Here is a 26,860-nt window from a genome sequence, read left to right on the forward strand (position 1 = left end):
ACACTTTTTTGGGGAAAAATACACTTTTTTTTTATCTCAGAATACACTTTTTCATTCCCAGAGGTTGACAGGTCTGATCTTGGTATTTCATAAGCTGATTGTAAGTTACAGCGACTTTACGAAAGACTTGTGAATCTTTCGTAGGAGCGACAAAAATTTGGTCCGCATAACATACGATACTCAGAAAGGATCACCAGTTGTTTGTAAAGTTGCTTGTAAACACTCGCTAGGTAGAAGGAATTCCTTGAGTGCCTGATCAGGGTAGCCATTCAGCCTACGAATGCTGATGATTAATGTCATTAAAGGTCAAGTCCACCTCAGAAAAATGTTGATTTGAATCAATAGAGAAAAATCAGACAAGCACAATGCTGAAGATTTCATCAAAATCGGATGTAAAATAAGAAAGTTATGACATTTCAAAGTTTCGCTTATTTCTAACAAAATAGTTATATGAACGAGCCAGTTACATCCAAATGAGAGAGTCGATGATGTCACTCACTCACTATTTCTTTTGTTTTTTATTGTTTGAATTATACAATATTTCAATTCTTACGAATTTGACGATTAGGACCTCCTTGCCTGAAGCACATAATGTTAAAATAATGGAATTCCACGTGTTCAGGGAGGAATGAAACTTCATTTCACATGACAATGACGAGAAAATCAAAATATTTCATATTTCAAACAATAAAAAACAAAAGAAATAGTGAGTGAATGACATCATCGACTCTCTCATTACGATGTAGCTGGCTCGTTCATATAACTGTTTTTGTGAAATGAAGCGAAACTTTGAAATGTCATAACTTTCTTATTTTACATCAGATTTTGATGAAATTTTCAGTGTTATACTTGTTAAATTTTTCTCTTTTTATTCAAATCAAGTTTTTGTTGGGGTGGACTTGTCCTTTAATATTGTCCATTTACAAGGTATTGGCAGAAAGCTGATATGCTCAGAAACATACTTAAGGGCCCTCTAATCTCCATTTTAACTTTAACCGTAATCTAAAGTTGTACTATGGTTAGACATGATTAGCCGTGGGGGGGGTGCGTTGAGGTCTAGTGGATAAGACTTTGGTCTTTCACACTAAGGGACGTGGGTTCGATTCCTAACCGGAATAGGTAGATTAGCTTAGCCGGGGTAATATAGGAGCACATTCAGCACCTAACAAGGTGGATTCATGCGCTATACAAATCCTATACTATTTGTAGCCAAGTGTGATGCATCCCTATAGATTAATCAAAAAGTTATCATCACATTTTGATCACATTTGGATATCAAAATATTAAAAACATTCTTGAATGCATTGCAATAGTTTTCCCAAACATTGAACCATGGTTGATCCAAGTAAACTCAAAAGAAGCTTTCAGTGTGAATTAAAATATATGACACATATTTTCCCCAATAATGTTAGCCCAGACTTTGACCATTACTGGAGTTCAGAGTGATGACCAATGGGACCATTCTATACCTGTATTTCTTTTTTCATTTTATACAACCAAAACTTGATGACCTCTGACTATCCAGTATTATGTCCTGCATCAATGACTTGGTCAGCTTAAATGGGGATGGGTTGCTTAATTCAAGAGTTCTTTTGTAGTTCTTCAACAACCTACATCTGTATAAGTCTGTGCAAGTACTCTTTGAACTCCGAATGAAAGGACACAAAAGAACCCTCGGAACAAGCCTATTATCCCACTCAGTTCATCTGTACAGGGCTGCCCTTTAGTGACGTAGGACCATGCTAGAATAGCAGTGGTGGATAGATACAATAACATTTCACTCATCCCCTGAATACTATGTTGTGTAATCTGGGCCCTGTTGTACAAAGAGTTATGATTGATCAATCCGATCAATCACAACTATGGACCGCCAGCAGTGTCAACATCTATTAAACTTGTTTGTTCAAAGCATTTTCTGGCTGTGATGTATATTCATGCATTCATTGTTTTCTTGAAAATTCACTGCGCTTCTCTTTGCATAAAAAGGACATTGTGCAAATTTTTTGTAGAAAAACTTATGACACTGATGGATTTCCATAGAGTTATGATTGATCCGATCAATCGTTACTCTTTGTACAACAGGGCCCTGGTATCCTGAATAGGATTGGATACTACCCTCATCTAATAATGTGGTTATTTTTAATGCGGATAAGACATGCATTGTACATACCTAATTGCTTGCGGATTTATTGTTACCCTGGTCATAGGATTTTATCAGTCTTTTCTGCTTACAGTGTATGCAAATCCTCCATTCCCCTAGGGACTATTCCAGTCAGTCGCAACTTTCTCATCTAACTTTGTACCTATTTTATGAGTGTGTGGCGTAGAGTGGATTAATGCCTCGCAGTGGTGGGATTTGAAAACATGACCCACTTATTACAAGGCGAGAGTCAGAACCACTATACCACGGCCCTTCCACCCATTATATACTTAAAATGCAACTTGTGGTCGAAATGTGAAAGACACAGTATGACTAAAGAGGATAAATCTGTCTCTTTTTTTTGGGGGGGGGGGGTACTCCCATTTTGTCTACTTTAGTTTGATTTCAAGGCCTAATCTTGGTTCATCTACTATCAGATGGTATCCTACACATTTAGTCTAATTGCCATTTAACACGTGTACAATTTTTCTTATTTCCAGTTAGGCCATACCCATATCTAATATCAGAATGTTTTAACCCCACTTAACCTATATGATTAGATGAACTTTGGGTGATATTAACTTTAATTTGACAAAGTGCAAAATAGGTTTATGAACTAAGTTAGGCCATCTTAGCATTAGAATGATAAAAGATGGGATAGAAGATCATCATCTCCGGCTTACAGAAGTTTTCTGCATGTTTGAAGTATTTTTTTATGTTATAGGTGAATTGGTTAATGTACATGTAATCGGTTCTGTCTCCACAAATTTAAATACTGTAAGTATTGATAGTGATAATAGTTATAATACAGTCCTCTCCAGTGTGGGTTTTCACCCAAAGAGATACTCATGGCATCCACTCTTAAAGAAATCCGATTATATATATTTTCAAGGGTTTTCATATATCACTTTTACTTAAAACTTCTATTTACCCTCTTTTCCAATTAGTCATTTCTCTTTTCTTTATTTCTTTTATAATGCATTTTATTGTAATTAATATATATACTATGATGCTTATTGTTTGTAATCACTATCTTAATAGTGAACTATGGAGAGCGTATTAAATGCTGGTTATTGTATGGAAGCATGCTTTTTAAACCATTGACAAAATTTTGTATGAGATCATAATATCAAATCATACCAGCAAAATAAGCTCTATCAGTTGTTTTTTTTTAACTTAGGAAACCAAAGAAAATTGTGATACTATCAGAAAATTTGCATAGCATTTTCTTGTTTCAAGCACGCTTTTAAGATTAAGCTTTGATACAAATTTATTGAAGAAAGTTCATGTTCTGTTCAATTTACCCGACAAGGTTTGATTGTTGATACACTTAGGGGTGTAGAAAGATATTTATTGTAATTTCTTTTTTATTGGTTTCCAGAGACTAACAATCATGTATTATTTGTTTTATGTTACTAGTAGGCAAGCATGATATAGGCATGTGCAACAATGGATATATTAATGCAAACGGTTAAAACACATTTTCAAGAATGTATTTTGAGGTAAGATTAAAATTTCTTCACAGATATTTGCCTCTTTTGGGGGGCTTCTAGTCTGAATATTTGTGTTATTGATAGGGGCAAATGATAATGATTTTATCATGAGGAGGTTCCCCAGTTATGTTTGTGCGCATTCCTATCTGTGTATATTTTACGCCATGCATGTTGACGTCACCATAAATGAACAGGCGAGTAATTTTTCCAAGCATCTGCACTCCAACAGTAAATCTTGATGTGTAATTTGAATTACATTGAAGCTATTAGCTGAAAATAATCAATAAACCAACTTTTTAAACGCATCTTACTCTTCACAAGACTTTACTCTGCAGTGCTGTGAAGTATGCCAAATGTGACCTTGAGTTTGATTAAATGGGATATTGGTGTAGAATTTTTCTTTATGAAGATAGAAGTTACTTGACACCTTTTTAGAAAATATTTTTAAAAGCAAATTTGCTCCAAGAAAAGTGCTGATATTTTGAAAACAAGTACATGAATCCCCCAATTTTTAATGTTCACACCTCTTTAGTATACCTTTCTCTACAACCATGCAAAATTTGGTGAAAATGAAATGGGTTTTAAATAAAGTGCAGCATTTATTGTACTTCTTAAATTTGTTAAATAAATTTCACATGTTTATACGCCCATCCTAAATGGGACGCATTATTTATATATGTTTTTGTCTTCTTTCACACCTTGTTCTACAAATTGAATGTAATGCTACTCTTGAAAGAGCACATGAATATCAATTGAGTGGATTCTTTATATTAAGCATATAATCCAGAACTACATGTAAAATGTAAAATTTGGGGAAATTTAGATGGATTTTGACTGTGTAATAGAGATTTCAACGCGATGTGATCTCATGGGGATTTAAATCGCAAAATTATTTGTATTGCATATTTTCTCAGACCTTTAAATAATTGAATTTTAAAAAGTTTGATTGCAAAGAATATTAAAAGCAAATGAACCCACAATAATTTATGTATATTTGGAATATTTAGGCGCTTAAGTAACTCTGTGCAAAATTTTCTGAAAATGACATGGATTTCATTTTAACTGTGGAACATCCTTAAAGGACAAGTCCACCCCAACAAAAACTTGATTTGAATAAGAAGAGAAAAATTCAACAAGCATAACACTGAAAATTTCATCAAAATCGGATGTAAAATAAGAAAGTTATGACATTTCAAAGTTTCGCTTCATTTCACAAAAACAGTTATATGAACGAGCCAGCTACATCCAAATGAGAGAGTCGATGATGTCATTCACTCACTATTTCTTTTGTTTTTTATTGTTTGAAATATGAAATATTTTGATTTTCTCGTCATTGTCATGTGAAATGAAGTTTCATTCCTCCCTGGACGCGTGGAATTCCATTATTTTAACATTTTGTGCTTCAGGCAAGGAGGTCCTAATCGTCAAATTCGTAAAAATTGAAATATTGTATAATTCAAACAATAAAAAACAAAAGAAATAGTGAGTGAGTGACATCATCAACTCTCATTTGGATGTAACTGGCTCGTTCATATAACTATTTTGTTAAAAATAAGCGAAACTTAGAAATGTCATAACTTTCTTATTTTACATCCGATTTTGATGAAATCTTCAGCATTTCGCTTGTCTGATTTTTCTCTATTGATTCAAATCAACACTTTTCTGAGGTGGACTTGACCTTTAAGAAATTCATTTGTACAGCATTTCATCTTTCTTTGCTCACAAATTTGATCATATTTTTCATATTGGGGCAATATTTTAAGTTTATAATTTACTTCTTTTGATCCCACCACATACAAAAATATGTGTGATAGGTTTTTCCCCCGATTAAACATAAATAATTTTGCATGGATATAAATGTACAAGTCCCCAATCTTCTTAGTCATAAGCAGTGTATTTGTTTTTATTTCTGTATATGTTGTTATTTTGTTGACTTTAATATGGAAATGTAGAAATGAAATTTTCAGTTTGAACTTTGATATAGGTGGTTATCACCTCTGTAGGACATCACTTTGTTAGTGTTACTTTGTTTTCATTAGTGACAAGACAAAGTCAAATCTACTAAATTTGTCCTCATTAATATTGATTTTGTGGCTAGGAGACTTATCCTATTGTACATATCTTACATGATTCTGATATTCTCTGCTAAATTATTACTGGCGTCAGGGTGTTTCTTTGTTTTTCTCTCATTGTTTTCTTGAGTTTCCATTTTCCAAAACAATATATTTGAATGCTGTCATTATATTAACTCATTTTAACCTATAAATTGTCTTGATTATGAAATTTGTGCAATATGTAAGCTTCTGCTATGCCGTTTATAAAAACCGATTCTGATTAAAACATGGAATTTACTACTATGTATTTTACTCTGCTATGCTATTAATGCAGTATATAAGGCACAGATGCTCTGATGGGATTGTATATTTTTATTATTATTATAATGCTAGAGTTATTACTAATGAGGTATATTTTTGGTCAGATATACTTAACATTGCCACAAGTTAGTCATGATGACTTTTATATCTAAAAATTTAATCGTGATTTTATGTCCTCCCATAATATGGAAATAAATATTGAAATTGTTTATATTGTCATTATTCCAATAATTTGTCTGTTTCAGTTATTGAAGTTTATTTACTTTGTTGATACTTGAACTATTGTTGTTTACAGGCACAATGCTACAATCCATTTGAATTCCATTAGCTCAAGACAAGTTATGCAAATATTACCATTACCTTTTTTGTTAACCAGGATGCAAAATTCTGATCACATGATCGACTGTCCTCTTGTAGTCATTATAATGGCAAATAATTCTGCTGCTCATCACATTGCTCGTTGAGGGAGGGACAGAAGAGGGGAGTGAAAGAGAGAGGGAGAGAGGGGGGGGGGGTCGAGGGGGAGTGCAATAGAAAGAGACAGTAGGGGATGTATAGAGAAAAGATAGAAACTGGGGTGGGGTATACCAATGGAGTTTGTGTACTTGTTTGAGGAAACATGCGGGAGGGGTATGTATACGAAGAAATTGTAGGATAATATTTGTAACACCAACACTAAAAACTCCTCAAAAAGTTAGGAAATCTGAGTTTGGCCATTAATTTCTCCCAACTCTAAATTTTACACAATGTATAATTGATATCATTCCAAATAAAAGATCATTCAATTATCTATAAAGTGCAATGGTACCCTACGTGATATGATTATGGTTCACATGGAGGTGCAGTGCCTTGAAATGTTGGGCAAGGTCAAAATTCAAAAGCTGCAAAATGACACAATATTGAAAGGCACTGTTCTTTTTCCTTGGTGATGAGCGAGTTTCTCATTGCAGCTCTGTTTTTTCCTGTTTTCATGCACCTTAACATCAACATTAACATGTAATCACCTCTCAAGCGAACACAAACAAACAAACATGCATGGGTATTTCAAACCACGACTTCAATCATGTTAAAGTGGATGAAAACAAAAGAAATCGCTGAGAAACACACTCATCACCACGGAAAAAAGAACAGTGACTTTCAATATTTTGCAACTTTGGAATATTGACCTTGCCCCACATTTCAAGGCACTCTACCTCCATGTAAACCATAATCATATCATGTAGGTATTTCAAGAGAATTAAATGATCTATCCATTTGTATCAATCACACATTAATATTCACTAAAACCGAAGAGGGATTATCGATCAAAGTCATTATTTCCAAACTGTTTCGAGGGGTTTATAAATAGATACAAGGAAAATAAAAAAAAATACAGAAAATATTTACAAGGTGCAAGCAGGGGGCGACGTCACAGAGGATGAGGTTGGGGAGGAATGAGGGGTGACAACTATATTATTTTTCAAGAAGTGAAAAGAGGGTAAAAAGAGAGTAAAAGGAAAAGAGAGGGAGAAAATTGTAAATAAAATGAAAAGTATATAAGGGAGAGTTGTGTACGGGGGGGGGGATTATTCCCCTGATATATAGGCTTACACACTGATGTGTAATTTAAATGTATTTATAAACATGTTTTATCATTTCTGTATCGTTTTCTTCCCTACAGGTCAAAAAGGACGTTTAGCACTTGAAATGGTATTCTGTACCCACGTATCTACAATTATACTCATATTTATAAAGAACCACTTTTTCAGAGTGAAATATTGATATAGAAAATGACTAGAATTTTTCTTCTTCATTTGACAAGATGCTATTCATTCTAATTAATTCTAAATCGTTATTTTTATCATTAATTTCATTGTCGCCACCACCACTTCATTATGCCAACGCGCGACCACGATTATCATCATGACCACCACCATGCAACACGTTCACCACCACCACCGTCATCATCGTCATCTTCACCACCATCACCATCACATACATTCCCTATATTTTTGAATAATTTTTGCTCTGTCGTCTTCTTTTCATTCTTGTTTTTATTATTAATATAATTATATGGATTTATTCTGTACCATATTATCGTCAGAGTAGTACTATTTCCGTTGAGCACGATCGAGTCCGTGCATGTATTTATTATATATATATATATATATATATATTATAATCTTTGCTGATATCATTTTGATTATTATTCTCTTTGGACTTTGACTCATTGTCGCCATGGCGATATAGTTGAATCCACCTGAATGTTTATACCAACTTTCATAATTGTAGAGTGCATTAAGTCCTACAGACACGAACATTTCTACGCGTCTGACGAGTGAGATTACAGGCAGACTGAAAGAGGTCAAAGTCTAGAGATCAATCACTTTCATGACTGTGTGTGTATTCATCAACCTGGGCGCCGGTCTTACAACGAGTTACAATAAATTATCAGATCAATCGCCATTCTATGGAAATCCATCAATGTCATAATGTTTTCTACAAGAAATTTGAACAATGTCTTTTAAGATCAAAGAGAAGCACACTGAATTTTTAAGAAAACAATGAATGTATAAATTATACATCACAGCTAGAAAATATATTGAACCGGGATATTATGCATAATAGATGTAGACATTACTGGCTTTCCATAATTGTGGTCGATTGGATCAATCGTAACTCTTTGTAAGACGCGGCACACTTCCAACCACTATTTTGACAATGACATTGTATTAAGTAAGGCTATTTCTGCTGACTGTGACTCGAATAAAAAACTCAACTCGTCATTCTTCCATAATAATAGCGTGACGTCATGTCGTCCGCGGTTCTGCTCAATGCATGAATATAATCACGGTGCATAGTTGCTGTGAGCCCTACAGCTGTGTGTGAATTTATAATCCCATCATGGCGGGAAGTGCAATACTCGGTGTCGGGTTGTTATACCTTCTCATTGGCGCCATGGAAGTTAACGCTGCGAACATTCTATTTTCAGGACTGTTCGGTGAAGGGAGCCATTTCCTATCTCAGATTCCTATTGCCAAGAGTTTAACGCAAAAAGGTCATAATATCACACTGCTTATCAGTGAAGAGTTCTCTCACAGGGCGAAAAACCCAGCGTATTCGGGCTACCATTTTGAGACATTTACTATATCTGATCATCCGGGTCTTATCCGGAGAACGACTGAAAATTCTGCGCGAGTTGCGTTCGGTAAAACTACAAGTGTGATCCAAAACATGGAACTGCTACCAGCTAGCTTGTTTATGACTAAAGAAGCATGCAGAGCGGTCCTTTCCGATACTCCATTGATGGATCGATTGAAAGATATCGATATGATTGTGTTTGATTTAACTTGGCCGTGTGGAATCTACATGAAATCGTATTTACTGCGGCATATGAACGCATCAAGTATCCGAGTGGCGGTGACATCACCTATGTCACCACTTCAATATCTGCATGAGATAGCTGGTTCCCCGTTCAATCCTTCATATCAACCCACATTCGCCACAGGGTACTCGTCATCAATGTCGTTTACACAAAGATTCGGAAACGTCATCAACTGGGCAATCATTCACCATTTGGGGAAGAATCGCGTCTTTGATTGTTTTAGCGACTTGCAAAAGGAATTCGATTTGGATTCTGATTTAGGAATGTCAAGTTCTTTTTACTACCAGACCATCGATCTTTACCTCATGAACATAGACTTTGCGGTGGAGTTTCCTTTCCCGCTGATGCCGAATGTAATTGCCGTTGGCGGGCTTACGTCGGGACCAGCGAACCATTTAAGTGAAGATCTAGAAGACTTTATGAACAGTTCTGGGGAGGATGGCGTCATCCTGTTCTCCCTAGGAACTTCCGTGTCTACTTTTGCTTCAACACGATCTGACTTGATGGAAATGTTTTTTGACGCATTCAGTCGACTCCCCCAGAAGGTCATAATGCAATTGAAAGACTCCCAGCGATTTAAAATTCCCTCCAATGTTAAAGCGTTACCATGGATACCACAGAACGATCTCTTGGGTCATTCTAAGACCAGGGTCTTCATGTTTCAAGGTGGTAATAATGGTTTCCAGGAAGCACTGTATCACGGCGTTCCTTTAGTTGTAATACCTTTTCAAACTGATCAACCTGATGTAGCTTCGAGGATTGTATCGCGAGGACTTGGGGTTAAACTCGACAAAAAACTCCTCAGTACTGATCTCATTCAGCAAAAACTTTCCGAAGTTATCCAGAATTCATCTTACAGCATCATCGCCAAACGTCTATCTGCCATTTTTAGGGATCGACCGTTGAGACCAGCAGATCGAGCTGCGTTCTGGATTGAACATGTCCTCAAACATGGCGGAAAATACATGCAATCACCTTCTCATGAACTCTCCTTCATTCAATTGTACCTTATAGATGTTGCACTTTTCGTTACTGGCATAATTTTGGTCATATTTTATTTAATCTATAGGACATGCAAACTTTGCAGGAGATGTTGCTGTCGATCAAAAGTTGTCAAAAGCAAGAAAGACTGAATAAGTGATGACATTCTTTGTTTTAAATTGACTGTAATAAGCTACTGATATGAATGACTTTCTGAAACTGATCTTTTGAAACTGAAACTTTTTTTTTGGGGGGGGGGGGGTGGGTGGGAGCTTACCGGCAGTCACCATAATTTATTGTAATCGTGCTCAACATTAATTTTTGATAAGCTCATTCTTATTGACGGAATCGGATTGATAATTGTGGCCTTTATTGTTTAGAATAAAGAAAGAACAACTTTAGAATGATAGCAGAAACAGTTTGAGAATAAATTATGATATCTTCAATTACATGTTTTTCTGTATTTCGCTGAAATTGATTAATTAAATTCATATGGAAATTGGATGATAAAAAACACAGAAAATGAATCTGTTAAGTTTTGTAACCTTTTATATGCATGTCATCACGAATATGCAATGAATGAACAGATGGTGTCATGACGCCAATTATTTTTTTCATTATATGACATCTATACTATTTTGTTTTCTCAAACATGCCAAACTAATCTCATAGAAAATTCCCTTAATTCGAAATAGAAAACATCTTGCACATTTCGATGTGTAGTCATGTTTTTGTCTCGCCTGCATAGCAGAGGAAGACTATAATTAGGCGCCGCTTTTCCGGCGGCGTCAACATTAAACGTTAACCTAGCGTTAACTTTTTGAAATTACATCAGCTTAGAAGTACATGGACCTAGTTCATGAAACTTGCACATAAGAGTGATGATGTATTGCTAAACATCCTGCCCAAGTTTCAGGTCACATGATCAAGGTCAAAGATTAATTAGGGTCAATGAACTTTCGTCATGTTGGGGGTATTTGTTGAATTACCATCGTAACTTTGAAAGTTTATGGATCTAGCTCATGAAACATAGACACAAGGGTAATCAAGCATGAATGATGTTTCACGCATCTTAGATCACATGATCATGGTCAAAGGTCAATTTGGGTCAGGGGACATAGTATCTTATTATCATATGAATGATATATTTTGTGAAAAATTGTTCAATAGCTGTTTTCAAAGTCGGCACTGCTGTTATTTCAAAACGCGTAATGCAGAAAAGACTACCAGAGTTGTTCCACTTGCTATTTTAATCATTCAAAACAAAATTCACGCGATTAATTAATACAAAAGAAAAAGCAGAGAGATTATCATTTATATTTTTTTAGCTCGCGCTTTGTTCTTGATTGCTTTAACTGTTGAGATCATACGTGGTACTTATTTTTCTCTTAAAGACAATGAATAATAGAAAATGAACAAATGAATAAAAATACCATGGAACAGAAATATCAGTACTATTTATTGGCCCTTACTTAATTAATCTTTTTTTATGATAAGAATAAAGTAAGGAGGAGAGGAGGACGAGGAATAAGTGTGTGTGAGAGAGAGAGGGGGTATGTTTGGGGGGATATGCAGGCGCAGAACCATGGGGGAGCCGAGGGGCCTTGCCCCCCCCCCCGCTCAAAAAAGGAAGAGGGGGAAGGGAGAGAAAAAAAAGAGGAAAAGGGGAAAGGAAAAAAGAACAGGCGAAAGAGAGGAAAACATGGAAAAGGGGAAAGGGAAAAGAAGACAAAAAACAAGAGAGGAAAAGGGGGAAAGGAGAGAGAGGGGGGGGGGGGAGAAAAAAAATAGGAAAAGGGGATAAGACGAAACAAGGGAGAGGAAGGGGGAAAGAAAGAGAAGAGAAAAGAGAAGGGAAGGAAGAGAAAAAGAGAATAATGAGGAAAGGAAGATAAAAAAAGAGGAAGGAGAGTAAAACGAAAAGAAGAAAAAATATATATAGAGGAAGCGGGATAAATAAAGAAAGAATAAAAACAAATGATGTTGACCGGGGCGCCGATTTGATGTTTGAACTAGTGGGGGGGGCACCAAATTGATATTCGAAGTGGGGGGGGGGCATCGAATCGATGTTCGAACTAGGGGGTCGCAAAATTGATGTTCGATCGGGGCCCGGGGGGGGTAGCCAAATTAATGCTCGAACCGAGGGGGGGGGGGGCGCCGAATCGATGTTCGACATTGGGACCCCGATTGATGTTCAGCATAGGGGGAGGGGGCGACCATGTCCTAAGTAGAGGGGCCGAACTGAAGTTCGATATGGGGGGGGGGGGGTCGCCGAATTGATGTTCTACCCAGGGGGTGCCGAATTGATGTTCAACTGGGGGGGGGGGACTGTCTAAAGACTTGGGCCAATATGATTCTTTTGCTGGCAATATAATTGATGTTCCCCTCAAGGCCAGTCAATAGTATAAATATCCCATTCCAAAAAAATGTTCTATTTTTCATATAGGTTGTAAGGTAACACTTTTTAAATCTGTACTTTTTCACTCGTCAAGTTAATCGATTATCTTTTAGTTGATATGTATTTCATATTGAGAAATATTTCCTTCTCTTTGTCATTCATTTTTTTCTCAATAGGAATACGTATACAGCACAGAGGAGACATGATTGGGTGAATTCAATTATTTTATGGCTAAAGGCACTATGTCTTGGTCTTTCGTCTTACAGTGCCCTTTCCATTTTTTTTCGTGATAACGTAGCCCTATGTCATGTTCTCTTCAAACGCTTAAAAGTGACTGTTTTTTAGGGAATTTTGCAACGATCACTTATTCTTCAAAAGAAAAAAAATCAAGGGGAGAAAATTGCACACCTTGTTAACATACTACAAACAAGAACTGTAATTATTTCCTATTCCTCTTCAAAAACCTTTCTCGTAATGTACATTACACTTCACCACGAAACACTCAGTTAGTTCAGGTATAAACGTAATCTTACTTGGTGTAAATGGGTGTTTGCACTTTGCAGCCAACTGCCCTCTTTAAATACGATATAGAAGATTCCTTAAATAAATTATCAAAAACAAGACAAAAGAAAATAATAATAATGATAATAATAGTAATAGTAATAATAATAATAATAATAATAATAATAATAATAGTAATAGTAGTAATAGTAGTAATAGTAGTAATAGTAGTAATAGTAGTAATAGTAGTAATAGTAGTAATAGTAGTAATAGTAGTAATAGTAGTAATAGTAGTAATAGTAGTAATAGTAGTAATAGTAGTAATAGTAGTAATAGTAGTAATAGTAGTAATAGTAATAATAGTAATAATAGTAGTAATAGTAGTAATAGTAGTAATAGTAGTAATAGTAGTAATAGTAGTAATAGTAGTAATAGTAGTAATAGTAGTAATAGTAGTAATAGTAGTAATAGTAGTAATAGTAGTAATAGTAGTAATAGTAGTAATAGTAGTAATAGTAGTAGTAATAATAGTAATAGTAATAGTAATAATAATAGTAATAATAATAATAATAATAGTAATAATAATAGTAATAATAATAGTAATAATAATAGTAATAATAATAGTAGTAATAATAATAGTAGTAATAATAATAGTAGTAATAATAATAGTAGTAATAATAATAATAATATAATAATAATAATATAATAATAATAATAATAATAATAATAATAATAATAATAATAATAATAATAATAATAATAATAATAATAATAATAATAATAATAATAATAATAATAATAATAATAATAATAATAATAATAATAATAATAATAATAATAGGCATTTGTATAGCGCCATCTATCTAGAAGCAATCTATTTCGAGGCGCATTGTTATTATTATTACCCCGGCTTTAGCTCGAGCTGTCTTTCAGCGCTCGTGCATTAAAGGAATTAATCCTACCGGGTACCCATTCACCTCGCCTAGGTCGAGTGCAGCACAGCATGGACAAATTTCTTGCTGAAGGAAAACACGCCATGGCGAGGATTCGAACTCACGACCCCGTTTGAAAGGCGAGAGCCAGAACAACTATAGACCACGACGCGTCCACAACTAGTAATTGGTAAATGGTCAAATCCTACGGATAAATTGTTTAAAAAAAGTAAAGTGTGAAAATGAATTTTAATAAAATTTTAGGCCAAGAAGTTCAATATTATTAGGGCAAAGTCAATTTTCTATGGGATATTAAACAGCTCAAATGAGGAAAAAATAAAAGCGTCATCAAAGAACATCTCTATTGTAGTTTGACGATAAGGCACCAATCTTGGCCTTCACTGTAAAAACTGTGGTGTTGAAAATGACACCAATTGGTGTTAATAGAGGACCACACCATGAGGTGTTAAAATTACACCCTAAAGATTGAACATAACACCAAAGAGTGTAAATGTAACGACCAAAGGTATTTTAATAACACCTTTAGGTGTAAATAATAACACCAATTTAATACCGGTGTAAAGTAACTGGTGTGGTCCTCTATGTACACCGGTTAACACCACAGTTTTTTGCTGTGTTGCATCAATTATTGGTATTAATGGTAATAGATTTATAAAAGTATAGCGCATATTAACATTTCAATGCGCTTTACATTAGCATAAAATATACCATGTACCACTTAAATTTCAATAACAAATATATTGTACATTATTAATTATCAAATCACTTACTATATCGCTTATTATCATTACGTTAATTCACACAATAATTCATAAAGATTCTTCAACCAAATTGAATCATCATAGTATGGTCATTGATTATAAAATCATTAAATCATTACAGTTACAAGTATATTATCAAAATATAAGTATTGAAATTTTATTCTCAAAATGTAAACAGAAAAGATATAATGTTTGGTACTTCAAGTCTTCAATGTCGTCACAAAATCGATTCTGCTGTAAATTATGTAATGCAAAATGGACGATATGGGTTTTCACTTGTCTGAGAGAGAAGTTGGCACACAATGTTTTCTATTCAAGGTATTTAAGTATCACACAACCACGCCCGTATCTACATAAAACGATCTTTTATATTTTAAATAGGATAGTAGGTCGGACACCAGATAAAAATGACCGTCACGCATTGTTTACTGGATCTTATATCGTGAATTGAGAAGTGACATTCTATTATTTGTTCTAGATTGTACTAAAATCTTCTTTGGATCAGACGTAACGATGTGTGAAAGGGATTCTATTCCCTTTTCTATTCAACGTAATGCATGAATAGACAGGCAAAGTAGAAGTCTAGTGAAACGTAATAAAAGATACTCTGAATCCACAAAATCTACAAATTGGTGGTGTCACATACAAATCTTAATTTTCACAACCATCAACAACGAGGAAGCATAAAGTGGTAAGTGGGTCAATAAAGTTCTTATTTGTTTTGCTTACACTAAATAATATCATAAGCTGTATAACTTTATATGTCACATCTTGAATAAATAGAAAATGAGACCATAGTTTTTTGTTATTAAAACTTTGACCTCAAATTTTGTTTATTTTCATTTCCTTTTTGAACTAAGTTACAAATGTACATTGTTTTAAATGCACAGTGAAAATGTACACCAGTATTATGTATTTTAAATATGATTTTACATGATGATAATAATAGTGTGTTGCAAATAGATATTCTGTCAAGAAATATTCACTGATATTCAAGCTACATCTTTGTGAGTTATACGGAGACTATATATATATCACGTGAGGAGATAATGGGAACACAGGAGCCACGCGGAACAGTTTTGAAAATGGGAGGGGGGCTGGGGGCTGACCATGAAAAAAAAATCACAATCATTTTTACTTTTTAGTCCAAGGTTTTGGGAAGAAAAAAAGGGGGGGGGGGCTGGAGCCCACACACCCAACTCCCCTCCGTTTCCGCGGCCCTTGAAAAAACATATTGGCAAGAACCAATTGTTGACAGTAATTATACACCGGCTTCCATACTTAACATTCATACCATATAGTATTACGTTTACCTGTGAAAAAAGGGGAAGGAGAGATGCATCGAATATTGTGGGCGAGCCGGGTATATGGGTTATTTGTGACATGATACCGAGATTTCATGTTTTTTCTAACAAATACGGGTATTCAAAGGAAATTTTCCATGAACTGCTGATTAAGAGAGAACACAGAATAATAATGGGTTTTCACTGTACACTGCAGGATGGCTGCAACATATTTTTTTCAGATCGTGCACCCTATGTTACCCCGATAGCCTGTGAAAACTAAACATGGAATCCCATTTTTATTTGCTTTTCTCACTTCAATTTTTTTCTGGCAATAAGTTGTATCATGCAGCATTAAAGATCAAGACAAATACACAAAAGTCAAACCATAAGCCTTAGATTGATCAATCCGTTTACATCGGATAGAAAATAAGAAATTTCGTTTTCAATTTAACTTTTTTGTTCATTCATAACAGTGACATACAATTAAAATGCAGCCGATGATGTCATACAATCACTATTTATCTTGGATTTTATTTCATAATATAAAGAAAAGAAAAGAAAACATAATGTATTACTCAACGCAGAATTTTGTGGGAAATGGTTTACACCAAAATGTTCATCGGCCATGGGTTATACGCGTAAGAAAATTTAACCAGTCATTCTTCTAGTCGCTCTTAACTTACAAACAGCTTTATGAAACACCCTCAAGATGTGCATTGGTCTATGTATAATGTCAGGGGCGGATCCAGGATTTTCCAAGGGGGGGGGACATTTTCCCGAGGAAAAAAGGGTTTTCAACCTAAAAAACAAAAATAAGGACATTTCGTTCACGGAAATGATTGACAAACCCCCCCCCCAAAAAAAAAAAAATAAGCGACAGCATTCTTGTTTTACATCCGATTTACATGTTCAGTACAATATTATTTTGTCTGACCCCGGCTTTTCTCTTCTCGCTTAAATTGAATAGTTATTGCTCTGGACTTGCATGGTCTTTTAGTGGATTACACGACGAATGACGACATGATGAGGGAGTTGATGTAAATCAAGTAAATAATCCTTTTCGTTTATCAGTTCATAGATGCACTGATTAATATGATGGACGAGGATGTCTGTTTTAAGATCATATCCCTTGGTCTATCGTGATGCAATCCTAACGTAAATATGATTAATCGCTAGAGGGTATATTCATTTGTCTCGATCATGAATTTCCTAGAAAGCCAGTGATCACTTTTTGCGAGAGTGATCACGAATTTCCTTGTTGACCATAGTAGATTGCGAGACAAAATGAATACCCTCTAGCGATTATTCCAATCCGCAATAATGAACCTATTTAGTATAAATATGATTGCCTTCAAAACTCGGATAACATATTTAAATCTCTAATATATTTTCTTTCTTTACAGCTGTATCGTCAATGGAATTTGATCTCCCTTCACTGTAGATCCAAGTGTAGTGTGACTGATCAAGTGATCTCATCAGAACTCCCTCATTTTCTGGTGTTCTCATTGACTTGAACGATTAAGTCATGAGGAGTTCGATTTTCTTCCTTCCTTTGGTGCTTTGTGTAAGAACCTTGGAGTCCGCTAAGATTTTGATGTCAGGAGTCTTTGGGGAGGGAAGTCATTTTACCGCATTGGTGCCCATCGGAAAAAGCTTGGTGAACAAGGGACACAACGTCACGTTTTTAATAAGTGATGAATATTCATATCGAGCAAGGGATCCCGAGCTGTCCACGATCTTCGAATTTGAAATCTTTCATTACAATGATAAAACACTAAATGCGAGGGAATTTTTCCGTGGATATGAGAAGATAGGGATCGAAGGAAGCAATGGTTTTCTACAATTGCTGCAGATGTACAAGATAGGGAGAAGAATTCAGGTTGATATCTGTGAGTCAGTCCTGCGAGACGATGACATGATGAGTAGACTCGCATCCATGGACGCCATCGTGTTCGAACTGCCTTGGCCATGCAGCATATTTATCAAATCATACATCGAAAGACACCTGAATGCCACGGATGTTCGTATGGTTCTATCTTCTGCTACGGCACCTGTTCCTGCAATGTTCCTAATGGCTGGATCACCATTCAATCCTTCTTATCAACCGGCAAGTTACACCAGTTACTCTTCATCTATGAACTTCTTCCAGAGGATCACAAATGGTGTCTATTCACTTGTTCTCCATTCTATCATGGAATTTATCTTTAACAATGCCTATAAACACACGGTTGAAAAATTCGATCTGCATGAAAATCTTGCCTCCTTATCCACCTCGCAGAAGCACATCGACCTGTTTCTGACCAACTGCGATTTCGCTGTCGAGTTTCCATTCCCCCTGATGCCCAATGTGATTGCTGTTGGTGGCCTGACGGCGCGACCAGCCATGCCTCTTGATCAAGAGCTTGAAGATTTCATGCAGAGTTCTGGTAAACATGGCGTCGTCGTTTTCTCCATGGGCTCCTACTTCGCGTCGTTCACCACGTACAGACCTGACATCATGAACATGATTCTCGAGGTCCTTTCAAAATTGCCACAGAAAGTTGTCATGCAGATCAAAGATCCATCCTTATACAGTCTTCCAGAAAATGTTAAAGCGATGACATGGATTCCTCAAAACGATCTCTTAGGGCATCCTAAGACAAAGGTATTTCTGTTTCACTCTGGTAACAATGGATACCTAGAGGCTCTCTGGCATGGTGTGCCAATGGTAGTCATTCCAATCTTTGGCGACCACATTGACGTCACAGTAAGAATTGTATCACGTGGCCTAGGTTTAATGATAGGCAAAGAGAATGTAAGCACCGATTACTTACACCATCAGCTTCAAGAAGTACTTTCGAATCCTGCATACAGCATCACTGCGAAACGGCTCTCCGCCATCTTTAGAGATCGCCCATTAGGTCCAGCGGATCGAGCTGCATTCTGGATTGAACATGTCATTAAACATGGCGGTAAATATATGCAATCACCTGCGTATGACCTGTCATTTATTCAGTATCATTTGATTGATATCGGGGTATTTATCTTGGTGGTATTATGTATGTTGCTCTATAGTATCTTCATTCTTTTAAGAAAGTGCGTTGGTCATATGAATGGAAATCAATCGAAAGGAAAAACTGACTAATAACGATCTGGGATAATAAAGCCATTTTGATAAAATTCAAATGAAAGTGTTAGATATGAGGTGCTATTTATTTTCATTCTTCAAACATGTATTTTATGAACAACGAATTACACGTACTTTAATGAGTAGAATGCTAATTCGGCTCATAAAACTTTAAAAATATTGTATACAATAAGAAGAAAAGTCGTGAAAAGACAACAAAATCCTGCATTTTTTAGGAATCCGTTTTCTATTTTTTTTGTGTCATGAGGGGTATTGAAAGAAGTTAACATAATTAAAGTTCACATTGTACATCTACATGTCTGTAGTTGTTCATTAATTCTGTCATTACAACACACATAATTAATGGCAGCAAGTGAATTGGCATTTTAAGTTAGTAATTTCAATTTCTCGCGATTCACATCGGGTTGTTGAAATAAGAATTGTCATCTAAAAGTGTGCTTGATCGTTTATCCCTTCAGCTCAATTTCTAATCTCTCTTTTTACTTATTTGATATGTTTGACATGATGTTTTTTAAAGGTCAAGTTCGTCCCCGAAAAAAAGTTGATTTAAATAAATAAGAAAAATCAAACATGAATAACGCTGAAAACTTCATCTTTTTGCTGGGGCGGACTTGTCCTTTTAAGATACTTTTGTAGTCAATGAAATATTAGTTGTTATTATTTTTGTTATTGTTATTAAATTTATTGAATGTCAACGGTTTCTAGACTTTTGATTCTTGATGATACAAGTGTCGATCGATTCTACCTTTATTGTCAATCGCTCAAATAAGTAATCATGAGGTCTATTATCATTCATTGATAAGTATGTAACTACATAGTAATAACAAACATTTAACAAATAACCCTTTACTATAATTATGTTTAGGTTAATTCATTATAATTATGGTTTCCAATGGAGAAAGATTGGTTTTAAGGTGAGTTTTCTAAAATGCAACAAGTATGATTATGCCAATGATATAGACCCCATAGACATCGTTTTTGGAAATATAAACCATATCATGAGGTAGTTTTATTTGCGCAAGGTTTTGCGTTCTATCTACTAGAATGAGTACCTCTTAAGCGCATTAATAATCTTACCATACGGCCTTTAACAATCGGTTGCAGATAACATATGCTTAGCAACTGGTACATGGGCGGGTAAACATGGTGTACATGTTCCTGGGTTGTTGTGATTAATGTATTAATGCTTATATAGAAAAGATGTGGTGGCTCACAAAAATTATAATCATAAAAACACCCTAAAAGTATTGGTTATTGAGAAAATGTTTGGAAAGCTTTGGTGCTCATTGGGTATACCTATGAAATCATTCATAACATAAGGAATCTACGGGTCACAATTAATTTTTTGAGCTCTTCTGAGTAAATTATAATGATCTGAACTATGATAAACAATTGTTGCTATCGAAAAGGTCCCTTAGAAACCGTTACTATGAATAAATGGATCAAAACTGTTGTGATACAAAGAAATATGCTTTAGATAAAAATTTATGTGACATATTGCTAGTAAAACTGTTCCTCAAGCCAAATAAAGCTCAGTTATTAAGGTAAATATGTTACCTAGTAACTGTTGCTATATTTGGGAAACTCACGTTGGCACCCCCTGCTAAAATATTCTAGGATAACTTACTCTACCTTTGTGCCAATTTTCATGCTAGTACCTTTTTCTGAACACATTTTTCACCAATCACCCAGACTAACCGAACAGGATGTGCATATAACTGTTTTGAGAAATTAAGCGAAACTTTAGAATGTTATCACTTTCTTATTGTACATCCGATTTTGATGAAATGTTCAGTGTTAACTATTCAAATAAGCTTTTTGTTGGGTGTGGACTTGTCCTTTAAGATACTTTTGTAGTCAATGAAATATTAGTTATAATAGTGGAAGCTCATGAAAACATAATTATGGATATTGTATCTATTACTCCTAAATAATAAAAATATATATTTTTCAGCTTTTAATTGGTTGGCTTGTAAATATTTTGATTTGAGAAGCATTGGTTGTTTCAGTTTGATCAAGTATAGTAATGAGGTATAATACTAACAATAAATGCAACTTATTTGGTGTCATCCATCTCGTTAGAGATGCACAAGCAAAACAGCGCTAAAAGGGCTTAAACGGAACCCCTACAACATTATGAAAGCAGACGCTAACGCTTGTCCCTTCGTTTTTCTTTCAAGAAAATCCGGTTCCATCCTTTATTTTTCATTTCCAATTTGTCACATTTTCGTCCCCTGAATTTGGCACCCATCAGGGCACGCGATCCTTATCCCTATACGCCACTATTTAGAGACCTCTCCGTTGTTGTTTTTTTTTACAAGAGTCCCGACCATTACAATTTACTGTTTTATCAATAGTTCTCATTGTTTATTTTCAAGTGTAATTACTGTAAAAATAGTGCGCTTCATTGAATGCATGATGAAGAAACTAATTGGTAATGATGATGATGATGGTAGTAATGGTAGAGTGATGATGATGGAAGTGGTGATGATGATTGTGTTGATGACAGTGAAGATGATGTTAATGGTGGTGGTGATGGTGGTGGTGGTAGTAGTGGTGGTGGTAGTGAATAGGATGGTGGTAGCGGAGGTGATGACGATGGTGGATGCAGTATAGTTTTGGTGATGATTAGCAATCTTGACCTCATGAATAGACGGATAAAACCAGTATAAACCAAATTTTAGATTAAAAAATACGTTTGACAACACACTACTGTGCTTACAATTGTCGTTGATGGCATGGCATATCAAACAAGAAACAAAGCAATTGAGGGACTACGATCAAGGGTTAAGTTACCGAAGTCACTCATTTATAATGAAAGAGAAGAAAATATCTATAGTGGGAGATCAGTGAGGGAGATAAGTCAAAAGTATTGAGAGGGCCGGATTGGCGTATCGGGCAAAATTTATAACAAATTACAAAATTCACTTAAAAAAAAAATAATATTCAGAAAATAATATCATACTTTACCCTTCTCTCTTTCCTTTTCTTTTCATTTCCTTTTTTTCCTTGGTGGTGATTTTCTTTTTTTTTTTTTTTTTGGGGGGGGGGGTCAAGTGCCCCAAGCTCTCACATCTGTAAGCCACCTTTGGAGATAGGCTACTATCCATTACAATTAAGATTCTTAAAAGAATTATGCCTATCTACACTCAATTTAAAATCAATCTTTCGGAAAATAAATAAGTGAAAGCGACACACCAGTACCAATCATCATCAGATCATTCTCTTCAGCTGACTATAGGTTTGATGATTCGAAATTCAAGTTATTACTCCTACAACTTGTTGCTATTGTAGGCCTATATCATATTTGACTGATGTGGTTTTCACTGCTCTGAGTGCTTCAGTGACTCCGTTGCCAGCAGTTCGGGAGGGGAAACGAGGGGGGGGGGTGATAGCAATATGAGTGCATCCTTAATATGCATGGACCCTACATGGAGGCCTATTTACAGAGCTGTTTCTCAATTATGATCATTTCAAAATGTTTAATCTTACAATTTATGTGGCATACATTTTTCAGCTAGTGAGTTAATAAACCCACATTTCCACACTGCAGAAACTCCGATGTTGATTTAACACCAGCCCGGAATCTTTATCTGTCCACACCACAGAAGTGTTACACAACACCAGTTTGGTTTCGGTCTAACACCAGGTATGTCTTTATACAACACCAATTAGTATTAAAACAGCATCGGTTTGATTCCAAGCTGGTGTTATTTCAATACTTCTCTGGTGTGGACAGATATAGATTCCGGACTGGTGTTAAATCATCACCGGAGTTTTTGCAGTGCATTTCTTGTGAGGGTGCATTTTGTTCAATAACGTATTATAGCATGAAAGACATGGAAGGCTTTCTTTACTGTTGCTTTACAGTACAGGAAAGAAAAAGGACACACATCAAGAAAAGATAATGACAAATCAGAAAATAAAGGGATCTTGTTCTGTTAAAACGATTGATCAGAAAAGATTTGATATTTTGCCCAAGACTATATAATAAGACCAACCCTGTCCAAAGCGGCTTATACCCAAGTACTAATAGCCTATGAACTCCTAATATAATATGGCTATAATACTCTATATATCTCTTAATCATGTATGGTAGAAGCACAGACCCTGATTGAAACAAGTGGGTCTCCATGCAAAGACTATAAAGGGCCTAAGCACACAAAGCATTATAGACTGCACATTCAGACCCTTTAAATCAAGTGAATGGTTTGCGCAGCAGACTAGAATCACACTGATATCACAACGTTGACAGATCGAACAAATTTTGGCACTATCATGGCATCGGGATTTGGTGTGATATTGGTTAAAGGATAATCGAATCATCCAAACGATCCCATGCGTAAAAAATTATTAAACATTCATTTTCTTAATTATGATTCATCTATGTTCCCAGAATAAACAACCGCCAACGTTATCATAATCCATTATGATCTGCCCACACTTATACTGAAACCCAAACTGTAAATTGGGCATTTGGTTTAAAACTTTATCGTTTTTGCAACACTGCTGAAATTAGCTAGTAAACATAAAAATCGAGTTGAAAATTAATGGAGCGTCCGATATAATGGACTGATGTTGTTCTATAATATGGAAAGGGCGAAAATAATTATCATCATCATCATCGTCAGCATCAGCATCATCATCTTTGTCATCATCATCTTCATCATCATGATCATCATCATCTCCATCATCATAATCAGCATCTTGGCTATTATCATTATCATCAATTCATCTCCACCACCACCATCATCGTCGTCGTTATGATCATTATCATCAACACCAAATTCTTTATCATTATCATCATCATCATCACCATCATCAGCAGCATCACCATCTATGTCATCATCATCATCATCATCATCATCATCATCATCATCATCTCCATCATCATAATCTTCGCTATATTCCATCATCATAATATTCGCTATATCATCATCATCATCATCATCATCTTCTTCCTCCTCCTCCTCCTCCTCATCATCATCATCTTCTTCTTCCTCCTCCTCCTCAGCCTCATCATTATCATCAGACATGAAAATCGTCACATATGAATGTTCACACTCTTCGGTAAGTGCGACGGAAACAATTTCTTTTGAGTCAGAGGGGACAAGATATCCTAGGAAGAGGATCATCCTCACATCGCACATAATAAATCAAACGATCACTGAAAAAGAAGTGGCACAAAGTGGGGGAAGGGGATAGATTTTGTTGCAAAAAAGGGCATCTACACCGGACAACAATACGATAAACCTACTAGCCTTAAACATAACGCTTAGCAGGATATTTAAACATTTGCCCATGATAGCGTCTTCTTTTTTAATGTAATAATCCGCTATAAAAATTATAAATTTGCGAAGTAGTTAAGTTAGGAAAGCAAGAGAATGTGAAATATTTAATGTTCTAGTTTGCATAGCATAATTAGTATAATGATATGTAGACAGTTTTACATCCATGCATTATTGAATATGAAGTGAAGAAAATTCTAAGTTGAAAGCAGCTAGATTTGTCGCGATTAACCGAACAATGCATATTTCTATACGCTGATAGTGTTCCAAAAAATATACGTTTTCGTTTTTAATAAGTTATTAAAAACAGAAAACTTTTTTAACAATAAAAGCGTTAATTAATTTTTTTTTCAAATAACAAGGAGCATTGTGGCCCAGTGGATTAGTCTTCGGACTTTGAAACAGAGGGTCGTGGGTTCGAATCCTTCAGCAAGAAACTGATCCACAATGTGCTGCACTCAACCCAGGTGAGGAAAATGGGTACCGGTAGGAAGTAATTCCTTAAAAAGCTGTGTGCGCTATGAACGCCTAGCTTAGCCGGGTGATATAGGAGCGCCTTGAGCACCTAACAAGGTGTATAATGTGCGCAATATAAAAACCCTATATTATTATTATCTATTTTGTATGAAAGAGGAATCTTTGTGCAGTATAGAGGTCCTGTGCACAATTAAAATAGAGAGGTGATCTACTTCACCACCAGGCCTTGTCCATAATCTTCGTATTCTTTTTTTTTTCAAATTTAATCTTCTCCATCTATACTTTCACCACGATATGTTATGGGAATTTTTGTGAGGTGGGCAAAAATTCGTTTGTCCCTCCTTTTTGGTTTGGATCAACCGCCTGGTCCCCTCTCCGCTTCCGAATGGCCCTTCGTGATAGAGTGTGACCGCTTCATCTTTAACGGACAAGTCCACCCCAACAAAAAGTCGGTTCGAATAAAAGGAGAAAAATCCAACAAGCAAAACACTGAAAATTTCATAAAAATCGGATGTAAAATAAGACAGTTATGACATTTTAAAGTTTCGCTTAATTTCACATAACAGTGATATTCACATCCTGGTCGGTATGCAAATGAGGAGACTGATGACATCACTCACTCACTATTTCTCTTGTATTTTATTATGTGAGAGTATTTCGATATTCTCCCTGTTGTCGTGATTCTCCTCCGGTCCTTGAACATGTGCAATTAACATTGTTTAAAGGAGAATGAAACCATTGGAACAAGATAGCTTGTGTGAAAACAGAAAAATCAAAGAAACAGATCAACAAAAGTTTGAGAAAAATCGGACAAATAATGAGAAAGTTATGAGCATATGAATATTGCGATCACTATTGCTATGGAGATAGCAAATTGGCAATGCAACAAAGATGTGTGATGTCACTGATGAACAACTCTCCCCATTACTTTAGTATATATTTCACTTGAATTGCCTCTTTTATCACATCTATCCATAGATCATGTGTTCTTTCTACATGAGGGCATGTAATACATATTTTTTAAGAATACATAATGGATAAAGACTTTGTATCATCGTAAGAAAAAGCAAAAAGAGACATTTTGAGGGTATTTTATAGTCCACCAAAGGGAAAGTTGTTCATCAGTGACATCACACATCCTTGTCGCATTGCCAATGGGAGGATCTCCATAGCATTAGTGATTGCAATATTCAAATGCTCATAACTTTCTCATTATTTGTCCGATTTTTCTCAAACTTTCTTTATTCTTATTCTTTGAATTTTCTGTTTCTACACAAGCCTATTTGTTCCAAAGGTTTCATTCCCCTTTAATACTATATGGTTCAATCAAGTTGTTCCTTATTGTCAAATCTGTAAAAAATGAAACATTGTATAATTCAAACGATAAAAAACAAAAGAAATAGTGAGTGAGGGACATCATTGGCTGTCTCATTTGCATGTCACTGAGTAGTGCCTATTAGTATTTTGTGAAAAATAAGCGAAACTTTAAAATGTCATAACTTTCTTGTTTTACATCCGATTTTGATGAAATTTCTAGCATAATGCTTGTTTGATTTTTCTCTATTCAATATTTTTCTGCGGTGGACTTGACCTTTAACCTCGCTATACGTCTGTGATTTGACAGATGGAGTGAGTCACTTGTTTCACGTCTTTATTGGAGATTAAAATGGAACGTGATCATGTTGCTGGGAGACTTTAGTCACACTTTTAGTGCAC

The 26,860-nt window shown here is 35.3% G+C and overlaps 2 protein-coding genes across 2 annotated transcripts; both read left to right on the plus strand.

The window, feature by feature from the left end:
- Positions 1-8,679: 8,679 nt before the first annotated feature.
- Positions 8,680-10,573, plus strand: LOC121415001 (UDP-glucuronosyltransferase 2C1-like). The gene has a single exon (XM_041608040.1). It carries the CDS (start codon positions 8,892-8,894, stop codon positions 10,503-10,505), a length of 1,614 nt encoding a protein of 537 aa, XP_041463974.1. The 5' UTR covers positions 8,680-8,891; the 3' UTR covers positions 10,506-10,573.
- A 4,948-nt stretch (positions 10,574-15,521) lies between these two features.
- LOC121416303 (UDP-glucuronosyltransferase 2B7-like) lies at positions 15,522-21,091 on the plus strand. The gene is made up of 2 exons (XM_041609852.1): positions 15,522-15,657; positions 17,656-21,091. Exon 2 carries the CDS (start codon positions 17,778-17,780, stop codon positions 19,374-19,376), a length of 1,599 nt encoding a protein of 532 aa, XP_041465786.1. The 5' UTR covers positions 15,522-15,657; positions 17,656-17,777; the 3' UTR covers positions 19,377-21,091.
- The last annotated feature ends 5,769 nt before the right edge of the window (positions 21,092-26,860 follow it).

The sequence above is a fragment of the Lytechinus variegatus genome, chromosome 5 (assembly GCF_018143015.1).
Source record: "Lytechinus variegatus isolate NC3 chromosome 5, Lvar_3.0, whole genome shotgun sequence".
NCBI classification, from domain to species: Eukaryota; Metazoa; Echinodermata; class Echinoidea; order Temnopleuroida; family Toxopneustidae; genus Lytechinus; species Lytechinus variegatus.